The sequence below is a fragment of the Eutrigla gurnardus genome, assembly GCF_963514095.1.
Source record: "Eutrigla gurnardus genome assembly, chromosome: 3".
Taxonomy (NCBI): domain Eukaryota; kingdom Metazoa; phylum Chordata; class Actinopteri; order Perciformes; family Triglidae; genus Eutrigla; species Eutrigla gurnardus.
The window spans coordinates 23,939,674-23,957,802 of record NC_139917.1 but is presented as its reverse complement, the minus strand read 5'-3'; the positions used below and the strand labels follow the sequence as shown (position 1 = coordinate 23,957,802).

The following is an 18,129-nucleotide window of genomic DNA, read 5'->3' as shown; positions in this document are numbered from 1 at the left end:
AGTGTTCAAAGTGACAGATATGAACACTGATCAGCCCTTATTCAACCACAATAACAATTGAATCATCACTGATTTGAATGGAGTTGGTGGGGGAGTTGGCAGCAGACTGTATTTTGTTACTTTGATTATTGTTGCATGCATTCATTACAGCCCCCTTCCCAGCCCATCCTTCTCGCCTCCGTGTGAAAAGGTGCAGTATGATACAGACAAGAGGACAGACGATCGTCTCTCTTCTTTAAAGGTGAGTGTCACGCTTTACACAGTTTTATGGTCGTGCCTGATGCGGAGTAGTACAATGAAAAAACCTTAGTTTTCACACTGAATTAAAAAAAACACGTTTGAAATGCTAACATCTATGAATTAGCTAATTTGTAGTAACTGACGTGCTCTTTGGAAAACCAGCAGAATCCTTTCAGAGATGCAGTTTCTATATCTACTGAAAGAAAAACATTCCTTGAAGTTATTGCTTTGATATTTTATTCTACATTGAGATGTGTACATCAACCTGAACAACACTTGCATTGTAAAATATGTAACTACCAAGAATGCATGTTATCCATGACAAAAATAAGTATGGCTGTTATCTTTAAACTAAATGTGGTATTTATATTATTTCCAGTAAAAATGCACAGTTTTATAAGCTGGCAGTAAGTCATTTAGTAAAGCTGTTGCTCTTATCTATTGTGCTGGCAGATAATACAATTTTTGATTATTGGCTTTGGAGATGATTTAAAGTGCCCTCTGCCTCCCTGAAGAGGGACATGGCAGACTAAAAGGTACTCCCACCTACTTTCATTAAATACATTATTAGTGAGCCTGTATGTAAGATATGTAATATTTTCAAACCTGACTATGATAAATTAAAATGATTACATTCATTTATTAGACTGATGTGTTGGTTCCATGCAAGAAGTACAAGCCAAACATAAAGTCTGCGTCCTTGTTTTACTCTGTAGCACTTTGGGATTGCTTTTAAAGTGCTTTACAAATAAAATGTATTATTATTATTATTCCCCGTCCCCATGGTCCATGTGGTGTTCATTAACATCTATTCTCAGTCAGCTGGAACATGCTCCCTGTTCACACTGCTGGCACTGCAAATGTGATATTATTCTATTCATCAGAGTCATGTGGGTTCTGATACTGTAATGTGCAATTCATGAATCCAAAGCAGTACAACTTAATAAACATGGAAACATACTTCCAAGGATGTTTGTGATGAATGTAATATGTTCAGGGATCAAATTCCTAAATATATTAATGAGAACGTGTGTCTGTTGTGACAATATCCACTTCAATTGAGTATTTCTTTGTTTAGAAAACACAAGGGAAAAGTAATCACACATAATTCTCCTTGTTATATCCAGATCTGTGTTGATGAAAAGAACATCTGGTTTTGCTCTCCACACCAAGCAAATGATGGCATTCAGATAAGTTAACTTCACAACAAGTGCTTTTCAGGCCCACAGTCTAGTGATTCCTACGTCAAACTAAAGTTAACAGTTTAGAGACAAATTCAGAGTTACCATGGAGCAGCATATGGGTCAAAACAAACAGAATGATGGGTGGTTTGTCAATTCTTTTCATTGTTATGTACTAGAGGAGTGTGGGCAAACTGTTATGAAACACCTCACTTACTGCAAAGTCGGACCAAAACACTCATTACTAACAACCGTATCTGTGTGTTTTGACAGGCTTGATTGGACCATGGATAACGGCAGCTTGGGATTGATTGGAGATGCTAACGCTTCTCTTCAGATTGAAACTCAACCCTGCGTTACATTGAGGAACCAGGTCTCTCGCGTTTTCCTGTATGCCTTCCTCTCTATTGGCATCGTCTGCACAGTGGTGGGCAACTTCCTGGTGGTCTTGTCCATTGCCTACTTCAAGCAGTTGCAGTCACCGACAAACTCCTTCGTCATGTCCCTGGCAGTGGCTGACTGCCTTGTTGGCCTGGTGGTGATGCCGTATAGTATGACTCGGACCGTGGAGGGGTGCTGGTACTTTGGTGACCTTTTTTGTCAGCTTCATTCCAGCCTCGATGTCATGCTCTGCACTGCCTCTATCTTCCATCTCAGTTGCATTGCCTTTGACCGCTACTACGCTGTCTGCAACCCGCTAGTTTACTCCTTAAAGATGTCCCACGGTCGGGTAGCTCTCCTTATTGTCGTATGTTGGACGGTTCCCATGCTCATTTCCTTTGGCCCCATAATGTTGAATCTCCATGTCGCGGGTGTGGACATCCTGCTCCCGAAAGATGTATGTGTGTTCTTGGTCAATCGCGTTTATGCTGTCATGGCTTCTCTGGTAGCCTTTTACTTACCGATGGCTATCATGCTTATAGCCTACTGGAAGATCTTCAAAGCTGCCAAACGGCAGGCCAGACAGATCAGTGCCATGGAAAGCCAAATGGCTGCTGGAGTGGGCAAAGACTCGAGCAAGAAACAACGACACAGAAACACCATGAAGAGGGAAAGAAAGGCGGCAAAAGTGTTGGGTATCATCATGGGAGTTTTTCTTATCTTCTGGATGCCCTTCTTTACAGTCAACATTGTGGACCCCTTCATTGAATACAGCACGGAGGGGATTGTCTGGGATATATTTTTGTGGCTAGGATACATCAACTCATCGCTAAATCCTTTCCTGTATGGTTTCTTCAACCGTTCCTTCCGTAGGGCGTTTCTGATGTTCATGGGGTGCAGGGTATGCATGTCTGGATCCTCCCCTGGGATGGAGCTGTCGCACACGAGGAAAGACATGAATTAATGTGCAGATCAACCTTGTAACTATCTCTAGACATAACACCTTATAGCTTTCATTGAAATGAAAGGCTCTACACTTTATATACCCAATCAAATATAAATCAAACACAATTCATCCACCATGATGGCAAATGACAAGTTATACTCAAAATGCATAATTTATTTCATACAAGGGTGAATAAAAACCCTGGTCGGACCCATTGTATGAGGGCTGCCGACACCCGTGATCAAAACCAATTAGAAAGAGTACTGTACCCTGTAAATTGCATCTCTATGGATGTTTCAAGCAACATGACTTCTGGCAAAAACCCCAGAGACTAATATACAATCTCATATTTTGACAGCTGCTGGTATACGTGTGGAAATGCTACATGATTTTCAAATGAGCAGTGCAGCAGCCAGCAGTGCTTTGCCTTGTGTGATTCAGTGCTGATATGGTATTTTCCCCTGAAAACAACTCATTACCAATTAACGAATGAATAACTCAATTTTAAATGTAGCTACTTGGCCAGCTTCCAAATAATGTGCTCTTGACAGGTTTAATGTAACAAGTGGCACACATGAGACAAACAGATTTGGTTCTTGAGGTGAAAATAAGGTGGAATTACAAAAACAGTCAAACGTAGTTCCTTAGTTTGCCTCAGATGTCTCCAGGACCAAAACAAATACATTATTTCCCATTTAATTTATTTTAGTCATAAAAATATTTTGTTGAAAACATTCTTCAAATCTGAATTGTTATTTTAATAATGTTCACTACAGCAGTTTTACTCTAACTTTACTAATTCCATATTGACTGCAACATAATTGTCTGTGTAATCATTTACTTTGTTTCATGTATAAGTTTTTGGGCGAAAAAAATTAATAACTTAAAATGACTTTCCCCTACTGAACAACACATGAAATGTCACCCATGTCCCCCCTGTCCACCCTCTTTCACATCTGGTCACCATGTTACCTGTGTTTTTATATTCATAAAATAAAATCAGCAAATATTATGCAAATCTCTCTGGTTAATTGCAGGGAATTAATTGGCTAAAAAGAGGCAGAATTCTAGTAAAATCCCTTTCTATTGAAAAGAAAAGTGTTGAAATTCCTTTAAAATAGAACATGTCTTTTTTTTAAATAATGCTTGTTTATTAATACTTTCTTCAAATATATTAACAAGGTAAAATGAGGAACATTTAAGCTCATCAAAAATGTAAATATTACAATAATTGTACATTCAAACACGTACTCATAGAGATAAGAATGTCTGGGAACAGGTGGGACATTTGGCCATTATGGCAAATATGAAGAATTTGGTGAAAAAATGTGGCAAAACAACCAAAACAATAGTGACATCTGCTGGATGATTACAAGGTAGTTATTGGCTTAACGTCTCTCCTTTTTATTTCTGTTTTCATCTTACATAAACAAACATACGTCATCATCATACATCAGAAAGTACACCCAAAAAAAGCATGTTCATTTCACATTAGTATTCACTTGGCACTGCGAATGTCAGTTAGGTGGGCCAAGTAGTTTATATTCAAACATGTGTATCAATGCCAAGTTAACTCAGAATTCCAACAGTTAGAATAATTACTGTGCAGCATCTTCATTCTTAGCCAAACTTATCTCTACAATGCCTTGTCCAAACAAAAAAAATGACAGATGAAATATCATATTTCATTTTGACATATTACATTCGATGAAATCCAGACATTACGGCAACAAGAAAAATTGCACTTAGAACTCCCATTTTGTTACAGTTTTCAAAATATTTGTTTCAATCCTTTACAGTCGTTTTATTTTTGTGTGTGTGTGTGTGTAAAATCAACTGATTATCAAACAAAGTGGTCCCCAGTCTTCACATCGCATCAGCTGGTTTACTGTTGAAAGACACCGAGAAATATAAAACTGAAAGAAATAACAGGTAATAATGAGCCTTATGTTACATGTCCGGCTGAAATTGAGTACGCTTGTCGAATCAGGGCTGTGTAATGTCGATGCACAGCGCTTCCGAGCGACAGCATTCAAAGTAAGTCCAAGAAGTCTGTGTCCACTTCCAAATAGTGGCAATATCTCTGTTTTTTAAAAAACATGACGGGACTGAGAAAAAGTTTTCGGCTTGTTTGTGTTGGGATCAAGCCATCATTCTCAGCCCACAGCTTTAGTTAGCTTCGATTCTCAGACGTTTTGTGAACACAAAAGTATACCATCGCTGTCTTTCTTGCATCCTGGTCATTGTGGCCCCTTTTGAAAATAAATAAAAGATTCCCCGGGGGGCCTCTAAATGTCAGTCTCTTTAAGACCATAGCAGTCTGACAGATCATAGAACTGATAACCACTCTGCTCACAGGAGTTGTAAATCCCCATAGAGACTGTGTCCACTATATCAATCCGGCCCACTGCAGGTGTGGCCCCTTTAACTGGCCCTCCCTTGATTCTATTGGACAGATTGTTCACTTTCTCTTTGAGCTGAAAGGAAGATTTTTGCAGCGGCGGAAAGAGACTCCATCTCTTGAAACCGAGCGAGCGTCCCTTTCTCTTGTTTAACAAAGAGCTCCCGCAGGATTCGTGAACGGCGTAGCCGGGCTTGCAGTCACACCTTTGATCCCTCGCCATCCCCCTGACAGCCGTCCGCCACCGGTGGTCATAGAAGCGACGTAGGGCCCTCTGTCTCTGGTGACACTGGCACCGGAGGAGCAGCGTGAACGCCCGCTGGAACTCTTTGCTGGAGCAGGGGTAGATCATGGGGTTGATGCAGCTGTTGAAGTAACCCAACCAGAAGACCACCTTGAACACAGTTTCTGATGGCTTCAACGCTGGGAAGAGGGCACCTGAAAGGAGATGGAGCCATAGGAAAGATTGCTGAGGAAACATGCAGTAAATGCACATTAGAGCACACTGCTTTCAGTCAATTCAAGAACATATTTTCAAAATATATTTTAAAATCAGTTGAAGCACAAGAATTTAATCAGATTAAACTAGTGATATGTCATTGGAATAACCTAAAGGTTTTTAATGAATAGGAAAGCAGTTTTGAAGTGAACCTGAATCTGAATCAAACAATGTAGAGTTTATGCTTATGCTACATATATGCACTATATTGTTCATCCTTCTGACAGTAGGTTATTCACAGCATTATTTTTGTGATGGTTTGTTGCAATGGTCGCTGTTTAGTTGTGTTTATTAAAGGGATGTTCTCACATTTTTTTAAAAAATGGGGACACATTTATGCTTCAACAAGCTCACAGCTGACGACTCTTGGATTATTTGTTGCAGAATTTGAATTGATTATAAAAGGCTGTCTGAGATATGGTAGAATGTGTATACTGCCTTTGCTTGCTTCATTCAAACCATGTCTTTGGCATTCGTAGTAGGTATTGCACCATTAATTAGATAACAGAATTGATTTAAAAGGTCCGTTTTCTTTCTGCTCACTTACCCGAGCCCGAGCAGCTTTCCTCAATTTATCACACTGTTAATTTTGGTACGACATACAATGACATGCTGTTTTTCATGGAAAGCTGCCTTTTCCTATTGCTCTCTTGTCAGCTTGGATTTAACACAGTTGTTGTCCTTGGACACAGAAGCAACATGTCACCGTGCTAATGTCAAGTCTGCACCGCCTGGGCCCAGAACTCCATTTTCATTTCAATGATTTTAGTAAATATGTGGAAATATACTAAATGGGTTGTTTGTGATTTTAAAAGCAATGGTTTCAATATAAATGTAATTATGCCATTTACTCTGAGACAAAAACAGTATTCTTCTTCTATCTCTCTTACTTTGCTCTAATTTCCATATCTGAGCCAGTTATAGCTCAATTTAACTGGTTGAAGATTAAGATGAATAAATGAGTACAATAAGTGATGGTTTCCATTGATTCTTGTAACAGAAATGACATCACCTGAAAAGCAGACAGTAAGTGATTCACCCCTCTGACGCACTACCACAACACCATGACAACAGATAATACATATTCAATTTGTGTTTTATTACCTTAGATAAGAGTGTCTTTTTAGTCTGGTGTTGCAAGATGCAGACCGTCCACCCACAACAAAATATCCTATAAATACGCAAGCAGTTTAATGGGACCTATATGTTTATTGTGAGGCAGCGCCCTCTAGGGGCCATAGTAATTATGATGGGAGCGAAGGAGGGAGTCACCTAACATAATCTAGAGAGCAAGGGAGGAGGACTGAGTGAATGGATGAGTCAAACATACACAGGACTTTCACCCAGGAGGCTGCTGCAAGACATATTTTAATTTATGTAAGTAAGCTAATAAGTAATAGTGAGTTAATTCACATACTGTATGTAATGTACAACTTATGTACATGGGCTAATTAACGTAACAAACTTATTTCAACACAAACCATGATCCCTAAACCCAAGCAAGTAGTTTTGTTCCGATACCCACCGTTTACGAAACTGCGACAATTCGTCACCTTGCGCCTGTCACTGCTGCTGCTGGTATTAATGGTCTTTATATGTTAGACTGAAAAGTAATTGGCAAACAACCCATTCTGTCATTTAGGTATGAGGAAGTCTTGGCAAGATAAAAGCTATGTTAAGTCTTTTCTGAGGGTGTGATTTATTTTTTTAAAGTTCACATTTATACTCTCAATAGTACTCCTATACTCATTAAAACTCATCAAGGAGTCTGGGAGCGCTCCGATTTCTCAGACAGAAAGTTTTGTGGGCAGACAGAATCCCGATCTCATCCACAGTTACAGAGCTCAGAGAAGTATCTCCTTGACATTTAATGTTCTGCATGAAGGTCAAGCTGCTGTGGCTTTTTTCACGCAATTGGCCATCAAGGACCAAGCTATGGTTCAGTGAATACTTGCATTGTAGAAGCCATACACTGTAAGTATTACAGCAGATGATATTCTATAATCTTATTGTCAACAAAATTCTACAAAAAGACCAAAACCAATAATGATTTAGCCTCTCTGCCCCAAGCCCATTTATTCCTACTGAAGACATAAATCTTTAAAATGTATTAAAATATATGCTTTCTTTACTTCTAGAGTCTAAACCGTTTCCCTTAAACAGCAGGAGTACATTTCACCTTCAAATTGGCTGTGTTAGAACAGCGGGATGTATATGTGGGATTAACTTTAAATAACCTCCTGTGCCCACGCACATCGTAATCAAGGAACATGTCACCCAGTGAAACAGTGTGACTCATTGATGTTAGTTTTTTTGGACAACAAAGGAGGTTGCTGGCACAGAAATAAAGTTAATCAGGCTACAGACTGCTGGTCATATCCATTCCTGGTGGGTTTTGGTGTTTTTTGACGGATACAAAAATATGAAAATATCACCAGACCTTGAGTATTTGACAATCAAGAACTAAATGTAGAATGAATTTTGTTCATTTGTACATTTGTTTTCATTCAAGTATTTGTTTGACTGTTTCTTGTTCACTTTGATATCTAATCCAAATTCTCTCTGAGGTCCACTTCATGATTGAGGTGCTCCCGTAAACTGATGCACATGAATGCCCCTTGCTCCACCAGGTGTTGGCCATGTGGATCGTACCAAATTGAACCTTGGGATGGGTGAGGGAGCAGTTGGTTTGCTTTTGTAGTTTTGTTTACGCCAGCCTTAAAATAACTGTAGCTTAAACAGTATGTTGCAGAGTTACTGTATTTCAATGCCTAAATGGAAAGACTGCTGTTACTAACATTCTTAACCATTTTAATTGTTTTAATTGCTTGATTTGACCCTTGCTGTTAGCAATGTAGTTTTAACCAGGAAGTATTTAGAGCTTTTGTTGGATGTTTTTGGCCTTTTGCCTGTGGGTTGGGGACCCATCTTTATTTCGGTGAGTTGCCATTCTTCTTCTTCTTCTTCCCGAGTAAAGAATGTATATATATATACCTATACCTTCAAAAAAAAAATGGAAGCCAGTGCTAACTGTCAGAATTGGAGGCTTGGAACGTGTATGACTGTGTGCTTTCATGCTGGTTGGATTTTTCAAGTAGTCATTTATTCAACACTGAATAATTCTTGCTTAAAGAACATCACTCTATATTCCCTTTTGTGAGAAGTAATTCTCAAATACAATTTCTTTTCATTCCATCAGTTTCTATCCCTGAGTCTGGTGAACTATAAGTAAATGTTTGGGCACTCTGGAGTCAGAGGAGTCGGACTACTGAGTGTATTTACATCATCTCAGAGAAAAGGCCTCACTGGCACAAGAGGTGCTAAAATGTAATGTCTGCCTCTCAATAAAAAAGGTTACTTGAAGTGTCTCAACAATTTACCAACATCAATCTTTTACTGAACGACCAAGTACATTTATACAGGACTTTGAAGTGTAGATTGTGGCTATTCCACACTCGGCAGTCGGTCATTGAGGCAACAAACAGCAACCTCCTACGATGATAAATCCATAAAACAGGCACTTTATTGATCCCTATACGGGACTCTGTCTTTTAAACTCCTTCCCCCCGGGAATGTTAAAGTTCAGGATCAGATTGCAGAACAACATGTCAGAGGGGATTTTGCAGGACAGATGATTTCCAAGGACCCCATTAGAGGTTTCCATCTACCAGGAATCACAACTTTAAAACAACTTAAGGTATCACTATATCTATTATAATTATTCCATAATTATTCATTTTTTCCAGGCTCACTTTTATTTTCTCTTTTGATTTGATTTTTAGCAGATTCCCACTGAGTCATGAACTCTTTCCTGATTTGAGGTCGTGGGTGTAATGGATGTAATATAACCACAAAGGCATATGGTAATGTTAAATGTCAAAACCTTAATGTGTAAAACAGAAGATCATATTTGTTGCTATCATATGATAATGAATAATAACCATGAAACTCATTCTCGTCTTTGCTCGTTTTCAATCAAGAGGGAATAGAGTGTTTTGGATGGAAATGTTTCCCTTTTCACTCCTCACTATTTAAGTGAGTAAAGTGATGAGCAGTCCCCACTTCACCCACCCCCAGAGACTCATCTATAATAATTTAATTAAATAAATCTGGAGATGCAGCAGGAATGAGAGTGGTAAATGCTATAGCAATTTGTTCATCATGGCTTTCACAATCAATGATGTGAAATTTATGCTAAATTATAATCCACAAGGCCACCACAAGTTTGTGCGTGTCACAGCAAGCTAGTTTCTAGAAAGGCAACTCGATATGCATGTACTTCAGTTTGATTTATATATACTGTAATTCATAAGGGCTTGCATTGGTCACACCCACTAAAGGGCCTTTCCACAGCATTATCCGTGTTTCATTGATTTCATTGTGAATCATTTCCCTTTCAAGACTTACAGGTAGAATTCACTGCTGATTTAGCCGATCCTTCCTCCCTTCCACAAACGCAGAAGTAAAACAAATACATATAATATATACTGTTACTATGTGAGACTCCTACAGTCTCAGAATAGGCATGTGATGGCTGCATAATGCTGGGATCATTTAGTGCTCATTAGTAAAGAATGTCAGTCTATTACTGCTGTTATATAAAAAGTGACATTAGCCATGCAAAATAAAATGCCAGGGATGAAAACAAACTACATTAATGATCAGGTTGCAGATTTGACCTTTCCATCAACATATTTCATCATCCCTGGCACAGTTTTTTTTTTTTTTTTTAGACTGAAGTTGGACTTAATGGCAACCAGTACGTGAATGAATTACATTAAAGTGAATCAGGCCACGGGGAGAGAGATATAAAGTCGTACTATGCGCATACCCATCGGTAGAAAGAAGAAAAAGGGCAGCCAACACAAGATGAACATCCCCACGACGATGGCGAGGGTCTTCGCAGCCTTTTTCTCCCGGGAGAACTTCATCAGCCGCACGGACAGCGAACTTCGGAACGGGTGGTTCTTGTTGCTCTTGGAGCTGGACTGTCCCGCGTCCTCCAGCACGCTGCGACAGTGTATCCGGAGCACCACCTCCACCGACTTGTTCCTCTCCCGCTTGACGCCCGCCTCCAGGCTCTTGGTAGTTCTGCGGGCCACCACGTACACCCGAAAGTACATGATGAGGATGACCATGAGCGGCAGGTAGAAGGAGAAGAGGGAGGAGAAGAGCGCGTAGCCCGGCTCCTCCGTGATGCTGCAGACGCGCTCGTCCACGGGCGGCGCTTCCTTCCACCCGAGGAGCGGCCCCACGGAGATGACCGTGGAGGAGACCCACACCAGCACCAGGATGGCCACCGCCTTCTTCTCCGTCATGATGGTGGGGTACTTCAGGCAGTGTTTGACGCCGATGTAGCGGTCGATGGAGATGACGCACAGGCTGAGGATGGACGCCGTGCAGCAGAGCACATCCACCGCTGCCCAGATGTTGCAGAAGACCCGGCCGAACACCCAGCAGCCCAGCACCTCCAGAGACGCCGAGAAGGGCAGCACGATGATGCTCAGCAGCAGGTCCGCCATGGCCAAGTTGACGATGAAGTAGTTGGTGACGGTCTGCAGGTGTTTGTTGCACACGACCGACAGGATGACCAAAATGTTCCCAACGATCGAGACCAGAATGAATACGGAGAGGCAGACCCCCACCCCGACCACCTGGGAGTCCATCTGGAAGTTCGCGCATGTCGCGACGCTGTCGTTGGGAAGTGTCTGATCCGGATCGGATCCATTGAAAGCTTCGGCGAAATAGATCCCACGGCTGCTTTCGTTGCTCAAGTTAGAGTCTGTCATTTTGACGCGCCATAAAGAGAAGTTTAGAGCGGGTGTTTGAGAGAAAGCAGTGCGTCGGGCATTGTGGTCAGTCTCTCAACGGTGAAGTAGTCTTCCCTCCGGCTTTAGCGAACGATATTTGAAAAATAAAAAAAATAAAGACTCCATATAAATATAGGCAAATTCATGCATGATTTATGAAGCAAAAAAAAAAAAAAATCTCTCTCAAAAAGCAGGTTCCAAGAATGTTTTATTTCAGGAGGAAACTACCACTGAGAGCCTATAGAATGAAAGTAGGTTACTAATAATAATAAAAAAATAAATAAAACATCTACATTTAGCTGCGTTTCTTCTCTGCGAAGGTTTTCAATGGTGGCATCCTTTTTGCAACAAGTCCCCGATCACACAGCCAGAGCTGGAACAGCAGGTCTCAACCTACAGCTCCACCCACACGTCACACATTTATTGTTGCGTTCATTCTCCACAAGAGAGCGTCACTTTAAATCTGGGCTTGTATTCTAAAATTGAACTGCCCTTCCACTTTTCTTCACCTTTTTATCTAGCTTGTTTTCTTTCATTAACAGACATTTCATATCTAGTTCTGTATCTAAACCTTCTAATAGCCTACCCTTAGAGAAAACAACCCTGAAACAACCCATCCTGCAAAGGAAAGGCCAAGCAGCATCAGTCAGATCATCTAAACCGCCACTGGGCAAACCTGCTCTGACTGATGGAGTGACAAACCCCTCAAAGCTGTGAAGTTTTCCAGTGACACTGCAGCTGCCATCCCCAGGCGTTGTGTGCATAGTTCAAGCAGAAGGACAGGCCTGTGCAAACCTCTCCAGAGGCTGCAGGAGAGGAGAGGTCAAAAGGCAGATTCGCAGAGCGGACAAACACTCCCTGCATGGGAAAACATGAGCCCGGAGTGTGTGTGGTTATCTTTGATGAACTTTTCCAACATTTTTTTTTTTAAATCCTTAAAATGTACCTTGATTTTCCATTTATGTTTTAGAACATTTTTGTTTTTCCTTCCCTGAAAAGTCTGTGCAAATCACCCATTTCAAATAAACAAGAAAACAAACACTTATTTTCCTTTTGTCCAGAGTCTACATAATAAAAAAAAAAGTTAATACTAAACTAAAACATGTTCATTGCTGATAAACTGTAAGAATAGAACAGAAAAAGGGATTTAAGCAGCAGATGCAGCTGAAATGAAAGCACAATAACGTTCACATGTGGTGTGGTTATAATTAACATTATTATTAAAACATTGCATCTAATGGCTGTTATGATCACCTTTACCTCTACGTGGGGTCTGATGAACATGCTTACATGCCTTCTGTGTGGTAGGAGTTTGTGCTGTTTGAGTCTGTTTACCTGATGTGACTGTAGAGCCTCATTCAGCTCCAAATGTTTTTGAATTTTAGGAGCCCAGTGGGACCAGACAGGCCAAGTGGACTGGCTGCACTGGGACAAAGAGATGGTGGACTGGTTGTATTACGATTTGACATTGAACGACTAGACCTGGAGCGGACTGTGGAGGACGCCATGTCGTTCAGACGGGTGAGTAGCAGGGGCGTTGCTAGACATAAGCTCTACTGGGGCACAGGCCCCCTATTACTAAAATCACAAAAAAGAGCGGTGCACCGGCTACGACATGCACACTGCCGTGCACGGACGTAATTTGCGCGCCGGACCCGGACCACAAGGTGCGCGCCTCAGCTTGTATTTTGGGTTAAACTGCGTTGGTTTGAGATTGTGGATGAAAAAGAAAATCCATTCTTTTACCGTTATTATCAATATAAATGAATCCACTGCCAAATATAGTAGCCCTTTAAAACTCGAACGGGAGATTTTACTGGGGCACGGCAGATCAATACTGGGGCACGTGCCCCAGTAAAAAGTGTCTAGCGACGCCCATGGTGAGTAGGCCACAATAACGCACGCCATCTGAACCCTCCAGGTGAGAAAGTCAACAACCACATTGTTGCCGAGCAACGTAGTGCAACGTGTAAAAACTGTAAGATGTGGCTGCAGCCTCTGTACGGTTCGTATTTATATGTCCACATTGTCCAAAAAAGCCAACCACAAAGGAGCTCCAACAAGGTCCATGATTACGCCAGAGTTTCTCACAAGTTGAACACTATTCTGCCAACCTTTGCCCCCCATTTATATCCTTGTATTAGTTATAGTTTTTAGAGGAGACAGATGCTGGATGATGTGTCTGAGAATTTCAGAGAAAAACTTGTATTACAAATGGCCCGACGATGTTGGATCATTTCATATTGGACCGTTTTTTTTTTTTTTTCATTTCATTTAATTCTCGCTTGCTTCAATATCTGTAAATGGCAGACTGACTGTCAGAAACCCCCTGACCACTCATCTGGCTGAAAAGCACACAAGATATAATGGCAATCTAGGTCTAATATAGAGTCAGTGCTCTGGTTGTGGGACTCAGCACTTTTGTTTCTAGACATGGTGAGTCTGCTCAGGTGTCAGAGCACATCCTCATCATTGGATGTATTAAAAAAAAAAAGCGACAGCCTCTTCCAGACCACCTGCTCCCCCCTCATGATACAACTTTAGGCCACAGCGTGGAGGAGTGCTTTGGATGGTACTGAACACGAGTAGTAGGTTTCAGATAAAGAAGAATTGGATGCGTTACAGTTTAGAGGTTGTTAAGGTACATAATAACTTTTTTTTAATGTATTATTTCCACTCGTTGCAACTCAACCAGTTTGCTTTGCATAAACATTGTTGTCCTCTAAAATTGGGGGAGTGACAGATAGGAAACGTGCTACACTGTTAATCCAATATTGTCAGCACTTTAACCTTGTAGCCATTAAGTTTCATGTCTAGTGTGCTGAAAGTCAGAATAACAAAGTACTTGATGCACCCTATGTACAACCCTCTCAACCCTTTCCCCATTTTTTTTGTGCAACTGCTGAGCCGAGATCAATGCATGTGATCGACTTGAAAGACACCCACTGTTTGAATGTACGACGCATCGTTTTTGTTATTGACATTTGTGTGTGACCACAAATTAAAGTATCGTACACAACCAGCTACATTCCACCCACCCCGGATGCTTTTGACACATATCAAAATGTCTGGTATTTCCTGTGATAATGTACTTTGATGTACAGAAGAAAATGGTACGCTCAGCCGCCTTGGCTCTATCTTTCTGAGTAAGCTATTTAATCCCGAGTCATTGGTCAAAATGTCTGTCATCACAGTGTTAAGAGTAAAACATCCTTTGAGCAATTCTAAGCGGTTTCTGTGTGGTTATTAAACGGGAAGGAGGGGCATTATTTTGACGATGCATATTTCAGGTTTCATTTGTTATGGTGTTAACCCAGATACTCTCTCTCACTCTCGCTCTCGCTCTCCCCTCAGACTCTCAATATGGTAATCTACCCGAGACTCTAAATGTGCGCCATCTTATCAGTCCTCTGCAGAGTGCTTGGATTCAGTCAGCCACAAGTCATGTTGTGTTTTGATATCACTGCATACGCGAATGTTCAAAGGCTTGAATGGAGAAGGTCAAATGGTCAGAAGTTTCTCATTCCACTCCTTGGTTTGCCACGTTTTGTAGTCAGGAAGACATGACTACGTGTGTTTTTGATCGACTTTTTGGTGTTTCAATGTGGCAAAAACGAGCACCTTTTCGCCGTCAGTTGAATCCACTTTGCTTCAAGGTCAAACTCGGGTTTAACTGTAAAGCAACAGCAGCATCATCCGCCGCTCACCCTCTCAGCATTCACAAGTGTTGATTTACACCTCGCGACTGCATCCGAGAGCACTCAGACGGGGATAATTAGTCGCGTTCACTGCTTTATTGCGGAAATGGATGCTTTTATCACGCTTTGCCAATACTTATGCTAATGAATGCCATTTACAAAAAAGCACCTATCACCAGGTGGAGGACAGCAGGACGGAGTGTCATCGGGGGCACATTACATCATTACCACCTTTCATCATAAGCACTCCTCGACTTTGACGGTGCAGAGATTTCAACATCATCTTCACTTTCATTCTTGCGGTCAAGATCTTTAATCGTTATTTTAATAAGCTCACTTAAGCCTATCAACTTCTAAAGTATTAACTCATAATCTGACTTGTGTAGTTTTTGTTCAAATTTTTAGGAGATGATGCGTTTAATGATTTCATGAATTCTGACTTGAGGCAAGATAGGTAAAGGATAAGGACATTTTTATGACCCTGAGGTCTTGAATGAAGTTATTTTGAAAACATAAATATCCTCAGTTGTTATGGCAACGGTGGGATATAAATCGTATTATGATCGTCAGTTTGGGTTGGCATGTTTCTGTTTGTCTAAAAGTTCTGGAGACCATGGCACTGGACCTGAAATAAACCAGAGTACCTAACCTAAATCCCTTGGAATGATAAGCTTTAAGAATTAGCAATGTGCTACAGTGTTTTAGATCATCTAGGATATAACACCTGAAACATACCTTCACCTTTTTAGTATATATCTATCTATATAGCAAACTTGTAATAATAGGTCCACCTCCAACCCCCAACAGTCAGTAGCTGAATACACAGCTGTAATATGGTGCACATGAACTGATTCACACACACACATTTTATTCTAATGCAATATTGTTTTTGTACTTTTTGTTTGTGCTTGTTGTATCCATGTTACATGCCTTAGGGTGCAGAAAGCGACACCTTCTCCATATGTGGTCACTGCAGGTGGCTGCCTGAGCAGTATACAGAACAGTAGATTAATGAGCCATATGCAAAAAAAAAAAGTGTTTGTGCCGAAGGCCCCGAATCTCCAGACCACCTATTGTTTGTTTGACAGGAGATGTACGACGCTCCATGAAGTCGGTACCTGGTGGCAGTCTGCCTCTCCATAGAGTGTCCCGAGTTGGATTGAGGGCTCGCCAGGTTCCTTCGCCAGGGAATGACTTACCTGAACACAAACTGAAGGGTTCTAAACAAACCCGTGGCTCAGGTCAGAGAGGGGATCCTCAATTGCTCCCAACTAGGGCTGCCAACAAATTTTGCCCAATTTAAATACATGCAAAATAATCGACAGATATAATGAATTCACACAGCGTCACTTAGTTGAAAATGAAACGTAGCGTTGGGTCAAGCTGAACAGCCGTTACTCATCCTCTGCAGGCTTCATACTTTACGGTGTCTTGAACATAATGTGCACAAAAATGATATTCTAATAGTTTGACCCATGGATTTAACATTCAAATGGCATTTTTGGGCCAATTTTACCGGCCCTCGCATACACAAACAGGCACTGCCACTACCTGAGGTATCTTTCCCTGGAGAGCAGACTCGGGTCTGGACAGTCAGAGATACACAGGTGGGACTTCATCTGTTTACTGGAAACCGGCCATGTAACATAAATCTCCCGACTCCGACCAGAGCCTGTTGTTGTGTTGGTTTTAAGGAAAAAGAAAAGCTGGGGGAGTAAGCAGTGCTGTTAGGCAACATTTCAATTGTTGATTCATGTTCTCTTGTTAAGGCTTACTTCTGTGTTTTGTGGACAGCACGATACGCCGACAGCAATGCAAGTTCTCTTTGCATTTTAATTTAGTTTTTCAGGAAAATCTCACATTGCGTTACAGTTGGATGGATGACGTTTTTTCCTCGAAGACTACTCTGTACAGATGCATGTACATGTTTTTGAAGGCCATGCTGTTGTATCCTCTTCGACGGAGCTGTTAATATGCACCCTGGAGTGTTGCTGATTAAGTGAGTGAATAACGCAGTTCTTTTTCAAAGTCAAGATAACACAAGGGTTGTCTGGATAAGTTGCCCGGGGATAAGGTGACTCACCACAGCCGGACAGAATAAAATCTTGCCCAGAATTGGAAATGTCAAATTTCCAAAGTGGCTATCCATTTGGAGATGATGACTGAGGTTGAGGATTGCATATGGATGGTAGGAATGTGCCCTTACCAATATTTTGGAGGACATACAAATATTTGAGCAAACATGTCTGCGTTATCTTGGATTTTACAACTGATGATGATTTCATTAGCTTCAGTGCACCGCTGAGCGTGATTGTCGGAAGCATCCAGTCCAGACTGCTCCTCTGCTCCAGGGTCGGAAATGTGATGCTGAGACAGTGGTGATGAAATATTGAGCAGGATTTGATTTGGGAAAAGGTGCTTATGGAATAATAATGGTCTACTAGCACAAGAACAAATGATTTGAATTCTTATGAAGTAGATCTAACCTGCTCTTTAGAAAAGGTGGGGAAAGTTCACATTTTTGTGGACAATAAGATACAGGTAAGAATGGGGAGATTCATGCCAGAACAGGGTTTTCTGTTAGTTTTGGTGTTATGGGTTAGGGGTTAGGGTTTAGAAATGTCTTTAGGCTTTTTTTAATTACCTTCTCTTCTCTCTCTCTCTCTCTCTCACACACACACACACACACACACACACACACACACACACACACACACACACACACACACACACACACACACACACACACACACACACACATATAGTGATTTTATTCTAATAAAATTGTCAATCAATGTCTCAAGATATTCTTTATTTTCTACATCTCAGATGGCTGGTGATTTATAGATTTAAATAAATTTTTTGAATTAAGTGTCTTTAGCAGCATAATAAAATAACTCAGATCATTGCATAGTTGTAACATAGCAAAAATAGACATCAGTCATTGTAACAATTTATAATAGCCCATCTGAC

The 18,129-nt window shown here is 40.9% G+C and overlaps 2 protein-coding genes across 2 annotated transcripts; one reads left to right on the top strand and one right to left on the bottom strand.

The window, feature by feature from the left end:
- Positions 1 to 1,707: 1,707 nt before the first annotated feature.
- Positions 1,708 to 2,780, top strand: LOC311010587 (5-hydroxytryptamine receptor 4; the record flags this gene model as incomplete). Its single annotated transcript, XM_084005138.1, has 1 exon — positions 1,708 to 2,780. One exon carries the CDS (start codon positions 1,708 to 1,710, stop codon positions 2,764 to 2,766), a length of 1,059 nt encoding a protein of 352 aa, XP_083861264.1. The 3' UTR covers positions 2,767 to 2,780.
- A 1,236-nt stretch (positions 2,781 to 4,016) lies between these two features.
- On the bottom strand, positions 4,017 to 12,450 carry adra1d (adrenoceptor alpha 1D). Its single transcript, XM_084005657.1, has 2 exons — positions 10,480 to 12,450; positions 4,017 to 5,587 (listed from the first exon to the last, which is right to left on the bottom strand). The coding sequence occupies exons 1-2, from the start codon at positions 11,435 to 11,437 to the stop codon at positions 5,037 to 5,039; spliced, it is 1,509 nt and encodes a 502-aa protein (XP_083861783.1). The 5' UTR covers positions 11,438 to 12,450; the 3' UTR covers positions 4,017 to 5,036.
- Positions 12,451 to 18,129: the final 5,679 nt, after the last annotated feature.